The following is a 20,995-nucleotide window of genomic DNA, read 5'->3' on the forward strand; positions in this document are numbered from 1 at the left end:
CTGAACATTTTGCCTTAGATCCACAATTGGAAATGTTAATGAATCCCTGCAAGAAGGTTGAAACTCCTACATCCAAATTCCATGATCTTGTGGATATCAGAAGTTCAGCAATCTAGTGTTTCAGAAGGCTATAACCTTTTAAATTCCATCACATGTTCCTCAGCTCTCAGGCCCAGCTGAGCTTGCATTCATTTCAGCTGAAGCTGCAAGAGCAGAATCTTTAGCAGCATCACCCACAATGCAGCCACAGAACACCAGGCTACCCATCCTCCACAGCTCTGGATGGTCTGAATGCTGTTGCAAATCTCAGCAGATAACTGCAGCTGCCTTCAGCTCTAACACTGAGATACAGCCAACAGAGCCTGCAGGTGCCAGCAGACAGTGATTCATTTAGATCCAAACAAGGGTATATTTGATCAAGGGGCTTTGCCTATTGAGAAGTGCACTGTCTCTGGCTGCAGCTCCTTCCCTGCGCAGGGGACACTGCAGAGTATCCTTCACACATCAGAAGCCCTGGGTTTGATCCTTGGCACTTCCACAGGAAGCAAGATGGAGCGAGGCAAGTGAGACCAGTGGTGTCTGCTGACCACACATTACCTTCTGTGGCTGTTCATTCAGCTTGAGCCAAAGTCTGCTGTGTGCCCCAAAATCCTGCAGACTGACCTGGCCTCTACAAACAGAGGGCCATTTCCACACTACACTAAAAATATTCCCGATCTACAACACACAGTCCAGGCCCCCTACACCTGCCCCAGCCTTCGTCAGCAATTAAGAACAGCATCCACAGGCCATCCTTACATGAGGGGGAAATGCAGAAGTCAGAAATGCTGGACTGGCTCCCACCACAAATGGAAGAAGGACCACTTGGTGGAGACTGCAGCTTCTCATCCCTATTGTGACAAGGATTGATACCGTTTTCTGGCCTGAAGGAGAAAGGAGAATGCAAGGTGAATGCTTACAGTATAAAAAAATTAATCAGAGTAAATTCTAATTTCTTCTAATTGCCTGTAGTGACATAGTACATATGGAAATTATTTTATATTTCACATTGCAAACCAGTACTAAGGATGTAATTCAACTGCTTGACTGTAGGCACCCCAAACCAGCTGACATCAGAAGTATCTGAAATTAACATTTTCTTCCTACTGCAATAAAAGAGCAGAGGAAAGGAAATCATAATTCCCTGCAGTCTGAAGACCCAAAATTCCACCATGACACTTAAGAAAAAGACTGTAGAAAAGGGCCTGAGAGGTCTTCAATACTTAGCTTTTTCAAGGATTTAAGATTTGCTTCTGAATATTACAAGGATTTCACTTTAAATAGCAATATGCAACACAGACTTAAAACAAAGTAGGCAACAAATAGAACTTTTGATTTCACAAGTGAAGTGTATCAATGGGAAACTGAATCAGCTGAAGGACAGAACGGGGACACAACTGCTTACTAGTAAAGCAATAAAACACAGCAGAAGTGAGAGGGGTGTGAAAAGTGTGAGAAAAGAAGTTGGCAGACATAAGTTTCCCTGCCCAGTATCAGGTTAAGGTAACTAAACTACATTTCTAGTAAAAAGGATGCAGGCCAAGGAGGCAGTTAATGATTTCACAGCTAAATCAGTTTCTAAGGAAATAGCTAGCAGAATATTAAGTAGTTCAGGCCCCCTTGAGTGATCTCAGCCAGCAAGTCTTTAAAGGAGGGGAAAATGAAAAAAAATAAAAAGAAGGCAGCTTTCCAGTATTTCCTGACTTCCTTAGTTCCATACAGCAAGAGCTTGTCCATACAGGGATCCCATGACAATTCATCTGAAGTAACTAGAGCTTTGTCTGCACTGGGAAGTCATAGAAAAATTAGCATGAAATGGCTGCTACGTGTGCAGTGGCCATTCTGCATTTATTTTCTGTGTGAATACTTCTATTCAGCACTAAAGATTTTCACCCCCCTCCTTTTGGAGGTATGAACCAACAACTTAAAGAGATATGTTATAGTATCTCATCAACTGCTCCCTCTTTCATAATATTTTAAAATGGAATATATTACATTGAGTCTCACATGAAGAACTTGAAACAAGTTATATTCAATTTAGAATGGAAGCATTTACAAAAAAAATTTAATATAGTTTCTGCTCTACTGAATGCAAAATTTCAGATAATTCAGATGAACTATCCTGGATTGTATCCAGTAGACAAGCTGTATCCAGGGCAAAAGTGTCAAACATTTTTCCTGAGATTTCAGATGACAAAAGCCATTTAAATTATTTAAAGTACAAAACATAACCAGTTCAGATATTGCTTTCAAATTACAGCAGCTAAGCTTTTATTGTCTTCCTCCGGCAATAATTTCCAAGCGAGTATTTCCTTATTTTAGTAAATTAATTTGTACTAAAATCAGAATATCATACAAGCCAACAAAGCTTGTCCTTTTCTGCTGCAAAATGTAGTTCAAGAATGTCTTCATCTACTCACTGCAGTTTCCTGCACACAAATTAGTCAGGTACAAAAGATAAACTTCTCATTCAGGGTGGTATTCCTGGTATTCCTTGTTTCCTGCTTAAAACATGGGAGCACCAAATACTCATATTATTTCTACCATTTGGGCAGAGCAGGGGGGGAAATGAATTTTCACGCATTTTCACAGTGTTAGATTTCTGCTGTTTGCATTTCTCCTCTGTAGTTTGCATAGTGAGGCAATCTGTGAAGGCTGCTTCACACCATCAAACTAACACTTCTCTTAGACCAAGAGCTACCAGAACCAGCATGATGAAAATGTGGTTTTAATTTGTATCCAGCAGGCATGTGGATTCAGCTTCCAGTGACCTAAAGCTATCTTGCAGAGGCACAAGCTGCACAACTGAGAAGACTCAAGTTGTGCCAAAATACAACATTCACATTACTCCAGGATCCCGGGACACTTAAGTTAATACCCTGCCTGGGTAGATGGTGCTAAAGAGAGGCAGCAATCACTTCCACAGATCCCTTCTGATGCAAAACTTGCGGTGCAGTTCAGGACAGTGGGAAATAAAAGCCACTCCCACAGGTTTGACACCTTTTTTTGACTTCTCAGAGGAAAGTAATTTCATTTCCACAAACTTGGTTTTCTCTCCACTTATAAAGCAAGAACGTAATGCTTAAGACACTCCAGTGATGATGGTTTATTCCTGAAAGTATACTTTCTAAGTAGGCTGTAAGGCTGCCTTGTCAGGGACTGAAATGGTTCATGCCTTAAACATTGTTAGGAAGGAGTTTTGCCCATTATAGCAAAATCTGTATAAAGAAGCTGCAACCACAGAAGCCCACCTCTCCTTGAAGATGCCTGGCTGGAACTTTGAATTGTGAGTTAAGCCCCCTAGATAAGATAAAGGGGACATTCTGTTCAATTATCTCAGGTCTAGGGAGAAGCAAACAAGGCTGAGAGAAAGGAATGCATCCACAAGAAAGCCAAATGCAGCAGAGAATCATCCCTGGCTGGGTTTGGGGTGAGGGAGCCCACAGAGGCCAGGTTTACACAGACTCCCCCCCTCCAAAACGAGGTAGGGGGGAGATGGTTTTGGGGGGTAACCTCTAGTCAGAGGCACTGAACACCCATCCTCCCTTACACAGACTGGCCCAGCTGTGTAACCCCCAACCCCACAGACCACATCCATGGGACACTGATGTGGGAGGCAGCTGAGAGGGTGTCATAATCCATCAAAGACTCCTCAGACTCATTCCTAAGGCCTTGCACCACAGGACTGCACATGTCTCAAAGTGATGCAACAGACCCAGAGTCTGCTGCAAGAGACTCTGTCAAACTGTCCCCCTGGGGAAGGTACCTGGGCATTCCCACCTAGCCTAAGCATGTATTAATCCATTCTGTGCTTCTCAGGGCACCCTCACCACCAAGAAGAGCAGAGCTGAAGAGGATAAACAGCTCATCCTTGGGATCCATGGAGTGGTGATACTTTCTGTAATCTGCCTCTGTCACTCTCTTTCTGTACCCCCACCCCATTTCTATTTTTTCTCTTCCTTCTTCTCCCTTTCTTTCTCATATTTATGATCAAATAAAATGCAAACTATTGACTTTGGCATATGATAGTACTTGCACCTTAATTTGGGCAGAGGAATTTCTAGTAACTTTAAAAACTGGGTTGTAACACTGCCCTAGCAGCCAATTCCACAGACTCAGTCCAGGTCTCCAAGCCCACCACAGGTAGAATACTGTGCTGGGGAAGTGGGACCTCAAATTCTAACACTGATCCCCACAGTAAAGAGGCAAGGTGTATTTAGGCATAGATTAACCAGTCTACATTTTTAAGGCCTGCAGTTCTTTTGGAAGACTGCATGAAAATTATTAGATAATCACTATTTTACTAATATGAGCTAATATATTAATTAACTGCTGCTTTCTTCTGACACACAAACACACACATTTAATATATATGGGGAGAGGTCTTGCAAAAACTGTGGATGTTGTGACGGTGCAAAAAAATTGGCCACTGTTAGAAAGGGCACAAAGTCAGAACTCTAAGTCCACATTTAGGCTATACCAGGCAGACAAAGTAGGTGCCATGTTCAAACAAATGCCATTTTATCCAGGCTAGTACTCAGAAGAAAAACTAACATTGCAAGGCAAATTCTGCCATGAGATAGCAAAAAATTCTTCTGCTTTAGAAACATGTGTTTCTTTCATCTTGCTTTTTGTTAAAAAAATACATGCCTTCTGGGGCTTTCTCCATGCCTAGATCTGGTATGCTACACTTGTCTGTTCCAAGCCCTGGTAAGCTAATACATATAACTCCATAAGAATGGCACACCTGCTAAAAAAAGTATATTTGGATGATTCAGGAGGGCTCCCAGTCAGATCACCTTGTAGGAATTCTAATTCCAGCATGAAACAGTGGGAGGCAAGATAAAGCTGTGACCACTCCTTGTCCCAAACAGACTTCACTCAGAGTTACCCACACCTGTGCAACTACAGCCCACATCAGCCCTCACAGTCTTCTGCACCCATTTTCCACATTGAAATGAGGAGAAGTCTTTTAAGAAATAGAAAATATGAACAGGAAAGGAAAGAGTGGCAGAGGGATGATATGGCACAATCTTCAGGACTGATGTGTTCAAAGAACCACCTGGAATTTCATTACATTGTTTTCAGGTTACCTATTCATTTTACCATACTTACCTATATGAATCCTGTGAGTCTTGAGTACTATTATCATACTTTGTTAGTCTTGTAGTCTCTTAGATTAAGTATCCACAGAAATAAAAACATTAAATCCTTACAATAAACATGCCTGTATCATAGCTACCTGGACTTGATCAAATCTAAAACTATGCAACTGAAAGTTATAAAATCATTTAAATTTGCGATCTAATTGGTATTTCACTTCCTCAGTCAGGACAGTGAACAGGACAAATCTCAGAAATCAAGATACACTTGTTCTAACAGAAGGCAGAGAATATTCAAGGAGCTCTACATGGTAAGACTTCTTTATTCCATTTACAGTTAGCCTTCTCTCTGATTCAAATCACACCAAGAGCAAAGTGCCACATACACTTCTGATGGAAAATGCATTTCTTCCAAAGCAGGGAAACCCAACATAAGACTTTTATCTTACCCATTTTCTTTTTCATCTGTCATCTAACAAACCTCCCCAGAGCAACATACTTTGTTGCTTGTGATCCCAAGCACTGTACATGTTTGGTACAACTTTCCAATGGAATATATTACATGAAGATGCAAGAACATGTGGGATATAATGCACATTTAAATCAACGTGATCAGTAAATATTTACTCAAGTATTTTGAGACTGTGACCTCAGCCAATGGACCTTTCTCTGCCTGCAATGTTCCGCTCCTTTTTTGAAATTCTCTGTAATGAATGACAAAGGCAATGCAGTTTTAGATAGGGAAGGTTTAGTTATTTAGGCATTGTTATGGGTTTCTTTTCTGTTGTTGCTATGCTTTTTAAAAGAGCTTAAAAATCCAACTTGGTCTCATTTATTTGGACTTACATTAGATATGCAGTTCTGTGAGAACCTGGTGTCACAGGTCTCTGGAGAGGCTCATCTATACTCTGATGGACACCAGCAAATTGCTTCTTCTTAGTTTTTGGAGTGTGAGTCATTATCTGATACATGGAAACAAAGAAAAAAAATAATGCAGTGGAAAAACAGGTATTTGAAGCCATAGAGAAAATTCTATAGAAACATTGCAGCAGAAACTAAAAATTGCATTCTGGTGTCACTGGATAAAACTGTCTGGAATCACTGAAGACTCTTTCACATCTTCTCTCAGGTCACCTTTCCATCATCAGGATTCTGGACTCTCGAATCCAGAAGGCAAACATTTATAACAGAATTGTTTGGGTTTGAAAGGTTCATAAAGACCATCCAGTTCCAAGCCCCCTGCCATGGGCAGGGACACCTTTCACCACATCAGGTTGCTCAAAGCCTCATCCAACCTGGCCTCAAACACCTCCTGGGATGAGGCTGCCACAGCTTCTCAGGGCAACCAGTGCTAAAGCCTCACCACCCTCACAGGGAAGAATTTTTTCTTTATATCTAATCTAACCCACTCTCTTCCAGTTTGAAGCCATTCCCCCTTGCCTTATCACTATATGTTCTTGTGAAAAAGCTCCTCTCCAGCTTTCTTGTAGGTCCTTTTAGGACTAAAAGCCCACAGTAAGGTCTCCCTGGAGCCTTCTCTTCTCCAGGCTGAATAATGCCACTCTCTAAGGCGTTTTCACAGAAGAGGTGCTCCAGCCCTCTGAATATTTCGAATTGGTCACAGCACAATAAATGGCATTCATACAAACTTTATGCTTTTTTACTTAATAGCTTTTTGCTGCTTGAAGTAAGGCAGACAATACTTGATCCGGCACAATGCCTGCAGGAGCAGTTGACTTTTCAACTTCCCTTTTTTTCTAAAATAATTTCAGACCAGCAGAATGTTCCAGTATTAACCTACTCAGCACTTTGCTTTGTGTGCTCACAGAGTCACTGGTGTAGCACTAGAACCCTAAGGCTGCCTGTAGCTTATTATTAAGCCACAGCCTGACCACCCCCTGCAAAAGGCTAGCTCCTTTCTCACACTGGTTCTGCTTCTCCTGAGCAGTAGCACATACACAGACTGTGAAAGATTCAGACTGCTCTTCAGGTTAGCACCTGCCCCTTCAAGCAACAAATTGAAGAAAGTACTGAAACTACTGAAATAAAACACTAAACACAGGAAATTAATTTATTTCAAGATTCTAAGGAGTGGTACTCACTCCCAAGTACTCAGTTGTTAGCAGCTTCTCTCCTGAAAGCTCTCCCATCTGAGGCAGCAAAACCTCATCTTTGTCCAGATCAGGATCCAGGATGTCACTGTCCTCCTGCAAGGCAACAAGAAACTCAGATGTGCAAGGAAGTTTTAAAGCTGGTAATAAGGGGCTGGTACAAGAAGCCTGGAATAAGTATTTCAGGATAAAAACATCATGTAACAAGGCAACAATCCTATTTTGATTTTATCCTACAAATCCAAATGTAACCAACTTCAAGTAAAAACTACCAAGAAGTCACTCTCCTGTGCCTATTTCTAGAAGCTCTGCAGCTTCTAAAGGTCAAAAAAGCCAGGAAACGTTGAAGTTTGAGGGATTCCTCCACTAAACCAAAACCATTAGAACATGAACAAGGCAGTATTTTTGCTTGTATTTTGCTACTAAAAAGAATTATTTTCTGTCCTGCACAAGATATCCTAAGACAGACCCATTCCAGGTGAAGAATATGTTCTTTGCTTTTGAAACCTATTGTAATAGTAAATGACTGTCAAAAACAGTACATGAGAAAAAGTAATCTTTCTAAAAAGGTATATTGCATAGTCATGTAGAGAGTCTGTCATAAACTCCATTAAAAACAATGGCCACTGGACTCTGATGAACTCAAGAGCACAATGAAAATGAAAAGGAGTTTTACTTTAGACAGAATTTAGACTCAGTTTAAAATAGTCACAATCAGCTCTTAATTACCTGGAAAGCTGGGTATGTGTGAAAAATAACCCAGATGTTGGCAAAAGGATAAACACTTGTAGACAAGGCAACAATCATCTGTATCAAGGAAAAAACAACGCACCATCCCCTGTCCCTTACCAAGAAAACACACTCCAAAGTCCACAACATACTGTAGTTTGACTGGGGGGGGGGGGGGGGGGTGGGGGGAAGTTGCAAAGATAAGCTCTATTAATAGGTCTGGGTGTATTTTTTCTTTACACATTTTGTTCATGCAGCCAATCCTACTTCCTGACATTATTTAACGTACTAGGTAACCAAGCCTGAAAGTCTCCCCCTCTGCTTCCCTGTACATAATAAGGACTTTGCCCAATGTGCCATCACTCCACTGCTGAAGTAACACAATTGGTGCCCTGTTCTCCACTCTGTCAGGCTGCAACAGACGTTGGCAGCAAAGCCTGTTAATGTAATGCCTTAAAGCCCTGTGATTAAGCTCTTTCTTTTGATGTACCCTGTGGCTGAAGTGTATTTTCACACAGGCAGCTCTCTGATTTTATTGCCAGGTGCTGAGTGACAGCGGATCAGAGGGTGTCTGATAAATCGTCACTGTACAGTCACCTCACACAGGTCCAGTTTGTAACTAAACTTTTGAATCAGAGATACAATAGCACATATTCATTTCTACAAGCAGTTTTTCAAGATGGTCCAAGTCAAATAAAAAGCGAACACAGAGATCAAATACTGAAGATAAATTAAGTTAGTATTTAACAGACCAGTCAAGAGAATACTGAGCACCAGGAAAAACACACTGCGACTGTGGGTGTCAACACACCCCAGAAGGCTGACATCTCAAGGCTGGGTATGTACTCCAGGAGCCAGTGTATCCTAAGTTCTACACTAGTTAATTTAAAGCTTACCAGGCAAACACAAAAGCCATTTTACTTCTGAATAACAGCACACACAGAGATATTTTTTATATGGTTATAAGTGCCAGTGTCACATAGTACAGAATCTTAAATTTTGAATGTATGATGCCCTTAGAAATTCCAGAATTTTCCTCTAACAGGCTCTGTGACTTGGCCACAGTGCTTAGGAGAAAGTAGTCATTACCACAAAATCTGCTCAAAGCCAGGAGAGAATTCATCAAATCTAAATTAAACACAGATTAAAGCAAAAAACCCCATGAGAGGTAATAGTGACAGCACTGGGAACATTTGCATATTCTTGTAAACAAAGCTGGAGCAAAACCTGCAAATTAAGGCTCCATGAAAGTAGTTTTGTTTTTTCTTAAGTTGTAAAGGTCTAAATAAAGGTCTTGAGCAACAAATTCTAACATCAGTAAGCAGTCTGAAAACATGCCACTAAACTGGCAGAACTGGCAATATATGGACATATCCTGAAATGCATTCAGTCTGTAGCAGTTTAAAAGTTATGTAAAAGCAAGACTTTTGATAAAATTTTCCAAAACTTTCTGTTGCCAGATCACAACATCAGATGTTATCACAGAACACCATTGAGAACAGTAATTCACTGCAATTCCAAAATACAAAAGTGTTCCAAGCATTGAGGTAGTGAGTCAACAAATCTTTGTTTATTTAACAAAGTAACAACATTATGCATTACTGCCGTGATATTTGTAAACTATATTTTCTAAACTGAGGGATTAAGAAACCAGATGTCCTTGTAGCAGAACAGAATTATAGTTCCCAGCAGCAACAAGGATTCAGAATGTGTTGCAATTAATGTTACACTAAAAACAGTTTCAAACTTGACTTTTCTTTTTAATATAATGGTGAAGCTAATGAAAAACTGGAGTTGGATATCTTTTGTTTCAAAAGCCTACAATCATTTTTTGAGTCAAAAAATAAGAAATGCCAGAAGTCCATTTTAATCACATGATGGTCCAGTGGCAAAAGTACATTTCAAAAGGATTTGACCTAGAGCCTTTGCCGGGATTGTAAGCAGCAGCAACTCATCTAGGGGGTAGGACTGAACAGGAGAATTCACCTTCCTTTCATTTCCAGGAACAGGTAAAGTGAAGTGTTCAACACTATCAGGCAATTCAATGCCACATCTTTCAGGAAGGAATTCCTTATCTATGTGTTTTCACAACAAATTATCACCTTGGATTCCCACCACACACCCAAGACACTCAAAGCCTTGAAACGTCAGTTAAAATGTGTTAAGCAGCATTTTAAGCAAAGGGAAGTTTTAATGGTTGATCTCCAGGAAGCCCATCTTGCACCACAAGCATTGATTTTCGGTTGGAGGAGTGGAAAGATTATAAAAAAACTGACTTCAAAACTGCAGGAGGTGAAACAATTACAATAATCTAATCCTATAAGAAAAAAAAAAATATTGTATTCCCTTAGAATAAAAAGGGGAGAGCTGATTGTTCAATAAAACTTCTTTGTAAGTCTAAACTTAGAATTTCCACATAGCTCTAACTTTAGGCAAAGGGATTATAAATAAGTTCACCACCTATTGTGCCACAACACAAAAGGTATACACCACACCACACAAAAACTGGATAAATAATGCAACCAGTGCAAGGCTTCCCTGGACACTACCATGCCAAGGCTGGATGCTACATGGTGCTGCACCCCACACCAGCTGAGAGCACACCACACCTGTTACAGTCAGGATATTTGCATTTCTATCTGCTCTCAAAACAGAAAAAGGTCAGCATGCACTAGAAAATGCATTCTGTCACACTGCAGTAACAGGACAAATTTTAGACTTGATTTTCCCCAGTCACTGTCATTTCCATTGATGTGCAATGAGCTACTAGAACCGGGACACAAACTAAGTTTTATCTGTCTTATTCTTTGTTGGTTCAGGACAAAAAGCTTATATTTTGTCAAAAAGCATGGTTTTCAGCGAATCTGTTCTGCAATAACACTTCCAATACAAGAACATTTTGCAGTTCACTCACACTCAATGTCACTGACTTCTTCAGGGCAGGACACATGCTATGAATGTATGTGCACACAAACACAGCTAAGTAACAAATACTGTTTCCAGGACATCTACCATACCTCTTTTTTAAATTTCTCAGGCAAGGCTTCTCAATTAAATAAAAATGCAGTGGGGTAGATTTCCTTAAGATAAAACTCCCAGATAACTACTGACACTATTTTCAAGTCCCCACTGTGCACTAATGGTAATGGAGAAAAGGCAACACCACCAGTGAAGATATAACAATTCCCTCACATGATTTACATCTTGCTTTGATGGTTAATTTAGATGATCCAGTATGTTGTATTGTCTACACTCATGGCTGTATAAAGTCAGCTTCTTAAAAGATGTTGAAATACTGGTATAGAATGCATTTATTAGCAGAGAAGGAAATACAGAGCTAATCAGCTTATATTTACTATGCTATAGTTTCTCATGCTTATTTTATTATATTTTCTCATGGGACTTATTCCTTATTTGTAATATCTGTTTCCCCTTTCTTACATTCCAGCAATTTACTATATATATTTTGAAGTTTTTAAACAGGAAATAAAGTCACACCTTGAGTAGATAATGATTCCTTAAGAAAACATGACAACCTGTTTATAAACTATTCTGATAATACACTTTTTTTTTTTTTAATTGCACCCAACAGGTCTACTTGAAAGCAAGATTTCGACTGCTACAGTAACTCTTTATCTCTTCACTTATGTTAAGATATAATTCTTGAATTATCACAAAGGTGGTGAGTTGCCAAAATAAAAGAGCAGGACTTCAAATGAAGAAAAGGTAATGGAAACAGATCCAATTTTCTTGTTAATGCAAGAATAACTAAGTAAACATAAAAAACAAAAGCAAAACCCACCAGAAAAGAAAAGTCTGGTTTATTGACACAAGTATTTTCTTTCTCGGAGGTTAAAGACTTTTCTAAAAGGTATCATAAAGTGTTTACTTACTTCCTCATATTCTTCTTCCTCATCATCTTCAGACACAACACTATCATTGAATGGCTCTTCTAGAAAGAAGCAAAACAAAAGGGTGTCATTTAAGTTGCACATATACAACTTAACAGAATCTCATTATTACTTCACTTTCAAGATTTAACCTGCTTCTCATACAGACCCATCTTTTTCAGGAGAACTGTTGGAATAACTTGATCATATAAGCATTCTAGAAATCACTGAATCAATTTATATTTTGGAAAATGGCAGACATAGAAACACTCTGGAATAGTTCCTTGCTCATAAAATCCACAGTGATGTCTCACTGTATTTACTGACAAGACTTGAATGAAAGTGAGCATACCTGCAAGTTTGTCTATTTTTCAAATATTTTTAAATAAGAGACTCTACTACTCCCTACAAATACTTAAATAGTATACTGCTGTTGTACATAAAAAGTTAGTACTCATGCAGAATACTTATTTTAACTTTTGGACAAAATTATTTCCTCAGGAAAAAAGTGGCCAGGCGTATGCTGAAAATCTGAAAGCACAACTTGTACTCATCAATGACTCAGACAAAAGCTCTTAATGCCATTTCCAGGTAGAAGAGAAGTGGTTCTATAACCTTGAAGAACAAATATTGTATAGTGACAATACAGTGCTTAAATACTTTAATGGTTCTTTTACAAGCTAGAACTGTAAGACAGGCTGTGTTCTCTTTCCAAAAGTCAAAGAAAGCAGTTGAACTTGTTCTATGTTTACTGTACAGTAAGATGCAACCAGAATTAATCTCTTTTTCATTATTTGCTTTCTCTTCCTTCAATCTTCCTTTCAGTCACAGGCAACAGAAAACAGAATAAATATTCCACCTTCTCAGTCTATTAACAGCATCTACAACTGCTATGACCCATCAAAAAACTCTCCAAAAAGGATGGTCTATGCTCCCTATTCAGGATAAGCCATTTCACATAAAAGCTACACCTCAATAGAGCAAGAGATGACCACAGACAGACCTAGTCCCTAAATCTTGTTTTACAAATTTCTACTGGATTTTTGTAGTTGGCAGCAGTCTCTCATTGCCATTACACCATTGGCATGAAAGAAAACAGCCAAGGTCATTTTATTTACAGTCCCAAAACTTTGGAATTGTGTCTTACTCAGCCTTTTACTTCTTTATTACTACAACATAAAGGAAATTATAAAATATGTGACTTTCAAATCCTGACATTCACTATTCACCCTCTCTCAGACCATCACGCTATTGTCACTCTTTCAAGGTTTCAATGCCATGCAAAAACATGAGCTTTTTTTATGGCTTTTGTGAAAGATTTAAAGCTCTGATAGCTGCATATGTTCTGACCTGAATTGAGTTGCTTGATAACAAATTCAATCTGTCGAACCGTCTCTTCATTCCTTTCCTTCATAAAGCAGCGCAGAATTTCTTCCATTCCCTGATTGTAGCAGAAAACATTGTTAGATCAGTATTTCATGTGACCACAGCAACAGAGAAATTTTAGCTTAAATATCTTTTTTTTTTTTTTTTTGGTCAGGAAAAACAGAGGCAGTGGGAAGCAAACCATGGTGTCAAGCTCCAAGTGTTGCATAGACAAAATAAATACACTCTAGATTGTTTTGAGGCTTAAACAAAGACATGTCCATGATGAACAGCAAAGTTTTACAACAGATCTGTTGCTTTTGCTTTCTGAATTCAGTACACAATAGTCATCAGAATAGGATAAAATTTGCATCCATGGAGACCACGGTGCAAGGTTCAGAGAAGGAAAGCAAAGAGCAGAACCAGCTTTGACTTTAAACCCGCTCTTTATGGCTCCTTATAGCCTTGATGTTGTGTCTTTAAGCATTTAAGATCACTTTCAATCCTCTGTGCTCTGTGAGGTAGAACATCCGACAACAATTATGTCTCCACAACTCTCTGGGTTAGTTCCTAAGATACAAAGACATGCTGCTATCCCAGAAGCCGCTTCCTCAAACACAGAAAGCAGTGGTTACCATTAGACTACTTTCACAGGAAATCAGTTCCTAGTTCTGAAACCTTTCTCCTGCCTTCTCCAAATAACCATGTCTACACCAGGCAGAAGGGAAAAGCAGCAAGAACTCATTTTAGTGACTACTAACTAGTGCAGAATGAGCTACATAAGGGGAAGAAGTAGCAGGTGAGATTAAAGCATCTCCTGGGCCACAAAGAGTCTACAAAATGCTAGAAAGATACACAATTCTAACCACTCTTAATTTATAATTCAGACAGAATCCTTCACATTACTGGGGCTCCACTCCCAGGAAAAAGACTTGAAAATATGGCAGAAATGTTTGAGACATACATTCATACTTTCCTGAGGACCAAAGGGGAAGGGCTCTTGTGGGTTCCCTTCTCAAAATGCCCTGGCTCCCACTTCACAGCCCTGCTGTGCCCTGCTCAGCAGATTCCTGTCTGGGCATCTCTGGCAGAGGTGTTGATTTTCATGCAGCACTTCTTACCATTTCTTTGGCTTCTTCTCGGACAGAAGGGATGGCCAGAATACTGTACAGTGCTCCATTCACATATGACTGGATCTAAGAAGAAATAGAAATACCATGAAGAACTCTTACATTCATCCCAGCTGACTATCAGCAAAATACAAGAGTGAAAGTGTAAGCTAGCTATACTTGAAAGAGTTTAACCAGGCTAGACTGGACTTGCAAAAATTCCCATATGGGAAGTAGAGAACATTTAGGATGCAAATATACTGTGATATAATTGATCTAAATCAGCATGCTGCATGCTAATTCACCAAACAGCCCCCCCTGCTTCTGCTAATGTATTCTTGTAAATTGACCTAGCCATAAGAAAAAAAAAGGAAAAGAAAGAGAGAAAAACAGAAAAAAGTTAGTTTCTGACAATCACTAATGGCAGTACAAAAAACAGGACAAGGAACAAGGAAAAGACCCTGCCAGCATGAACTCAAGACAGGCTTCAAGCATTGTAGCCTTAAGCAGGATGATAAAGCCAAAGCAGCTTCAAACATCCTCTCACTCTGCTGCTGCCAGGAGAGGCAAAAAACCTGCCAGCACAAAAGCTCTGAATTACAGCTATTGAAAGCCACCAGATCTTTCAAACTAGTTTTACCAGCACTTACATGAGCCTTTCTAATGGCCAGTTAGTTACTTTTGAAGCATTAAGATTTTCAGTCATCCTCTGTCTGTACCTTTGGAAAAGTGAACAGTGAGCAGGCCTGGGAGCAGGGGAAGCCAGGGAAGGTGAGGGACTGGGATTTACACAAGAATTCCACAGCTTCTCAGGAAAGTCTCCTCACACCCAAGAGCACTGTATTCTACTTTTGATAATAAAAATTGATCTACTTTTCAATAATAAAACTTTTGCCAAAGTAAGTGCAAAGCACATTGTAAGAATGCACTCTCTGAGAGAAATTTCAAAGTAATTTTGAGGCACAGACTTCAACAAAACAGTAGCATTTTCCAAATATTTCAGTCTAGGAGTTGGTATTTCATCTTGTATTAGTATGCATTGTCTTAAACTTTCATCATTCACAAAACAAAGGCAGTGGAAGAATCTCATATAGGTATGTCAAAATTAATCAAAACAATGCAATGAAGAACTGATTTACATCTTCTAATGAACTCACAACACATGGATGAAACACTCTGTTGAAGTGTTTTCTCTATTTTCAGTTTGTTATAAACAGAACCCCTTGATGATACTGTCATTGCATAAAAAAAAGACACAGAACTTATATTTAATTTTTATTAGAAGTCTCCAAACACTTTGCATATCATCATGGAATTATTCTACAATATCCTGGTAAAAATTCTGCCTCCATGAATTCAGCTTTGTACAGTATTTGTCTGCATTTCTTTCTGCCTTAAATTTTACTCCACAGCTAAAGAAATGCCCCTCTGCAGGGATAGCTGAAGCAGTGCTTTATATATCAGCCAGCAGTTATCAGAGTGATGTGCTAACAAGTATCAGGTAGAAATAAGCAGTAAGTTTTAGCATTTTCCTCTGAGGTAGTTCAATTTAATATCTAAGATGCAAGTGTGTCCTGAGACAGAAAATAAAGGAACCAAAAGTCTAAAGTGAGAGGTCAAATGAAGTGGAAGATAAAAAGATATTAGGGCTTGAATGTCACAAGTCTACTACTTTCTTATAGAATTCCTTAAAACTACAGCAAATGTGTTCCCCTGTACCTGATGTTTTGCATAATGAGATTGCATCACACATTGTTCATCTCATGAACAAGTTAAGCTTGAGGTGATTTGGTGCATGACATTTAAGCAGCATCAGAAACTGTAATCAAGGCACATGAACTGCATGGTAGCTGCATACAAAAGCTTCCATTCTTAGCTGCCAACATTTGTCAAAGCAAGACATGCTTCTGTCTAGAAAAACCTCTGCTCAACAAAATAAAATCTACGCATTAGTGAATTTTAGAAAAAATTCATGCAACTTAATTACATGAGGGTATAATAAAGGAAGCAAAACCAATTTACTTTTTTACATTTCTTCCTTTCTTATTTTTGAAATCTTTCTTTCCACCTTTTCATTCACCCAAAGTTTGCTGTACAAATACCTTAGGATTCTCATGGTCAAGAAGACCAGAAAGAACTCTGAGCATGTGGTTTGGGATACTTGCACATATTTTCTTTCCTGCAAAGGCAGAACACATAAATATGCTTGAAAAAAATAGAACAGAGCAGAGCAAGTTCTTTTCTTACTTTTTAGAATTACTATTAAATAGAGTTTGCACAGAGAAATACTGTTTCCTGTTCCTGACAAATGCTGCTGAGCATAACTGAGTTGAAACCACTGAAGTTACTCTGGATTGATGCAGTTGTAGTCTTGGACAGGATGCAACACAAAGGGGATAAGGGGATTTAAAAATTCAACAAAGGCTTTTTTTGCTTACAAGAAGCAGACAATTTTTCACCCTTACCTTACTTTCCTTTTTAAAAGGACATTTAACTTAAGCTCTTTTTAAGTCTCTTGGACACAGACAGGATCTTATTTTCTTGGGGGGAATCTCTGCATTGTAGAAGTGAAGACAAGGTGAAGCCTAAGCTCCCTGCCATTACTCCTCAAACCAGTTCTTTCTGTTTACAAAGACCTCTTATACAGAGTCAGCAAGTGGACAAAAAGTGTCCTTTGAAAAGTGGGCCTGCAATGTAGCAGTGGCAGCCTTCACATACTAATATGAAAAATAATCAAATCTTATAGGGTGCCATTGCTTATTTCTTTGCTTAATCCTTTAAAATTTGGTAAAGCTAACCTCCCATAACTGGAATTCTTGGGAAAAAAGATGCGCTCAAAAGCATTGGCTGTTACACTCAAATATCTTTGGTCATGGTCCTTGTTGCTTATTGCAGTCACTTGAAAGAATACTGGTAAAACAGGAAGAAAGAGCCATAATTCTCCCTATCTCATGGAATAAGGTTGTAATTCAAAATGTAAGACACCTGCACTCCGCAGACAAAGATTCATGAGCAAGGCAGCACAATACTCCAGGTTGTAATCAGACAGGCAATCTGGGTCTATTAGAACATCAACCAGCCAGAAAATGAGCCCATCTTTGATCATTGCTGACTGCAGTGCACGCCTAGGATTAAAAAACAAAATCAGATCACAAATCACAAATGTTAGATTACAACATAAATAGCTTTCAGATACATTTCTAGTCAGCAAAAGTACATTAAAAATATACTAGCCTACAAAAAAAACCCCTAAACTACTAATATTGGCAGAATCACTAAACTAAGAAATTAATAAAGCCTGAAAAAATTGAAGATGCAGATTCCCATATGGTTAGAGGACTAAAATGTTTTTGGATAGACTGGGGGTGGGGTGCCTTTTGTTTTATAGTCTTCTTTTTAAACCTGTGAACTGCTGAGGTAAAGTTTCTTCATTGTTTTCTAAGGCTTCTTACCCCAGCTAAAATGCATTTTCAATTGTCTTTTAAAATGAGTTTTAAAAGCCAGCTACACACCATAAAACAAATTAATTATTTCTTCTGTCACAGGTAGCCATAGTACTGTAGCCCTTTTGTACTGTTGATTTGACAAACGAGGTTTTTGCTTGAATCTATTTGCACTTTTCTCTAGAGACTCTTAAATCTCATGCTCTTTTAACTCAACTTGTATCTGCCCTCAAAGACTATGCTGAAAAAAGTGCCATGTGGCCAACTGTGATCTACAGTAGAAATTCCACACTTTACAATACAAAATATATACTGGTAGAAAAGTCTTACTGAAGAACAGCATTTTTAGTAACATTATTTCCAAGAGGCATAATATTTAAATTGCAAAGATCAAAGCAGGTGCTTTCCTGGCTTTGGTCCTGAAAGCTCATATGTTTCTTAGTGCTGGATATTGCAGCAGCTCCATAGCATGGGCTAAGTAAAACAAGGGAGCAACTGACCACATATTAAAAAAATTCCCTTATGTCAAGTATCTGGAATTAACCCTCTGTAAGAGTGTTACTTTTTTACAAAATAAAAACTTTCCGAATTTTCAGTATTCCTCCTGACTGCTGTGAAAACAGGGGTCCTAAGATCATATTTATTTGATAAGTAGAGCATGCCCTTTACTGCTTTTGCCTATTTCTTTTGTGTTGGATATTTGAGTCAGATTGCTAATGCAAAAGTAAGAAACAAGACAGCCCATTCAAAGACAGTTTCAGGAAAGAGAGTCAACAGGATAAAGATGAAATCCCTGAAAAATATTTGCAGAAAGGATAATGAAAACCTTATGCTTTGGAATGTAACACAACTCTTTTTTTTCCATGTAGGATCATCAGAGCTTTCTACGTTAAGATTTTCACTTTCTTCAATTAAGGAACACATACAAAGTACACAAGGCTGTGGCAGGAGATGTACATTTACTTGAGCCTTGACAGCTGGTAGGAAGTCAAGTTAATTCAGTCAGCAAAACTGAGTTCTCCTCCATAATAAGTGACATTACTTTCATCAGCCTTCAGGGATTCTGTTGATTGTTATGGGAAAATCAAGTGCTCTTCTTTCCTCCCTGAACAGAGCCTAACTAGCCTGCACTTCCTCTCCTGCTGTCACCACCACACGCTGTGCTTTCATCACCTGAGGCTGAATTTCTGCAGAGCCCCCAGAACATTCTCCCATGTAAGGGAATCCTTGTCTTCAGCTTTCAGTCTGTCCTCCAGCATTTGCAGCAATGTTGGGTTCTGAGAAAGGTAGGCACGACCTGGTGCAAAAAGTGATGAAAGAACAGATGCTGAGATAGCAGCTATGACAGAAAACCTCCCTCTCTTTGGAAAATAAGCAGGATTGACCTCAGTTTCCTCTTGACAAGACACATTCTTGTGCCAAGATCCAAACAAACCTACACAAAGTTGTGTAGCAGACCAGATGCATTCAATCCAGACACTTGGGGTATTAGAGGTCCACACTTGCCAAATCAGTACCACACAGAATCCACTTTGACTATATGCTTTCTGATTTACCACTTTTATGCAATCAAGAAAAAGAACGGAAATATCCAAGGAGCTTGGGAAAGTCAGGTGCCCTGCTGCTACTGACTTCAAATGGGATTTCAGTGCCTAGAAATACTCAGCTCCAAAAATAGCTGCAAACCAAGAGCTACTTTGGGACAGGCAGAGATACAAAGCTGGATATATATGCATCTAGATTGTTAGCAGCGATGCACAAAGATTTATTCAGGTGACAACCAGGAAAATGCAGGAGCCACAGTACTTACTATTGCACAGTCTGTTAGCAGGTCTGCCCACAGGACCCATAATTAGTGGGGATTTTTCTCTTTAACCCTCATGGAGATACTGAAGATTATATTAAAGGCAGTATCTGAGTAAGTTCCCACATGGATCACAAACCATCAAAACAATTCAGAAATACTGAAAAATACTGTCAAAATAGTAACTTTTCAGACACTAAAAAGCTGTTTTGAATGCAAGTAACAAAAGATAGTGAATTCCTAGAAAAGGGTGCAAATAAGGCTCTAAATTTCCACATGTACTGACATGCACTTGTGAAGTACCAATAAGACAGCATTATATGAAAATACTATACTATTTTTTTCAGTTAATCTATTACCTTCTATCAGTGAAGCAAAAGCATTGATGAGTCTTGCCATATACTGTCTGACTACCTCACTCTTAGAATATAATAACTGGAGGACACTTCTCTGAAAAACAAAGCAAACGTTAATAAATTACAAAGAAGGAAAACACAAAAGTTAGTCTTCTATAATGTTGCAAAAGCTTCATTAAACTTGCATAGAAAAAAAACCCCTTTGAATGCATATTGGTTTGTCAATGATGTACAGTATCTTTTTTTATTGGCAGGGGGCTGAAGGATAGATGGAAAATTAACAACTAGGCAAATCACAGCTTCTCAGCTGAGTCTGTTAAAACACCATTAAACTCTATGTTGTAGAGTGGAAGTTACAATGAGCCAATATAGTCCAGTTAAAGGTGGTACCTAAAATTAATATTCAGTCAGTGACAAAAAAAGTCCCCACAAACCAAAGAACTTAGTTTTGTTGATGAACTTAAGCACAGTAATATTACCTGAACAGGAATACTTTGCTTTGACAACAAAGAGCATGGGAAGCTCAAGCAACTTAACACCTGTTTTATTTCAGGCTTTACATATAACATCCCCCTTACAGAAATTTAGAGGAAGAAAAACTGATGGTTGACTTAATAATCCTTTATGTTTGCTAGTGGTACAATTGACTGTTGCAAAGGCAATGAAGCCACAATAAACCAAGTATGCCCAGTGCCTCTGGGGAATTCAGTTATGCTCAAAAGTCACCATAACCAATGAAGGAAGTTGTGCTTTTCATAGCAACAGTACTTGGTTACCAGGGACACAAACAAATTTTAAAAATCAACACACCAGCAATTCCCCTTTCTAAAGAGAGGTGCCAATCCACCTCAAATTCACAGAAACACATTGACCACGCTATTGCAGGTGCACAATGACATATTCCATAGTGGCATTGGGACTGAACTCCTAATTAAATTCTTATCTTAGATCAGTGAAATTAATTGAGTGCCTTATTTAACAATACACAATCACTCAAAAAGAGACACAGGATCTGATAAGCAAGTTGTAAAGGGCCTCAGGCTTCAA

At 38.8% G+C, this 20,995-nt stretch overlaps 1 protein-coding gene across 3 annotated transcripts in view; it reads right to left on the reverse strand.

Moving 5' to 3' along the window:
* The window catches only part of ARMC9 (armadillo repeat containing 9), a 58,890-nt gene that overhangs the window by 11,151 nt on the left and 26,744 nt on the right, over positions 1 to 20,995 (reverse strand). The window contains exons 12-21 of one of the 3 annotated variants that reach the window (XM_062498834.1): positions 19,952 to 20,042; positions 18,962 to 19,085; positions 17,331 to 17,470; positions 16,448 to 16,524; positions 14,358 to 14,432; positions 13,222 to 13,312; positions 11,875 to 11,930; positions 7,244 to 7,348; positions 5,988 to 6,103; positions 799 to 923 (exon numbers count right to left, since the gene is read on the reverse strand). In XM_062498834.1, coding sequence (XP_062354818.1) covers positions 799 to 923; positions 5,988 to 6,103; positions 7,244 to 7,348; positions 11,875 to 11,930; positions 13,222 to 13,312; positions 14,358 to 14,432; positions 16,448 to 16,524; positions 17,331 to 17,470; positions 18,962 to 19,085; positions 19,952 to 20,042 — 1,000 coding nt within the window. Of the gene's footprint in view, positions 1 to 798; positions 924 to 5,983; positions 6,104 to 7,243; positions 7,349 to 11,874; positions 11,931 to 13,221; positions 13,313 to 14,357; positions 14,433 to 16,447; positions 16,525 to 17,330; positions 17,471 to 18,961; positions 19,086 to 19,951; positions 20,043 to 20,995 lie in introns of those variants that run through there. The other 2 variants (XM_062498835.1, XM_062498836.1) reach the window with 2 other exon arrangements.

The sequence above is a fragment of the Cinclus cinclus genome, chromosome 10 (genome assembly GCF_963662255.1).
Source record: "Cinclus cinclus chromosome 10, bCinCin1.1, whole genome shotgun sequence".
NCBI lineage: Eukaryota > Metazoa > Chordata > Aves > Passeriformes > Cinclidae > Cinclus > Cinclus cinclus.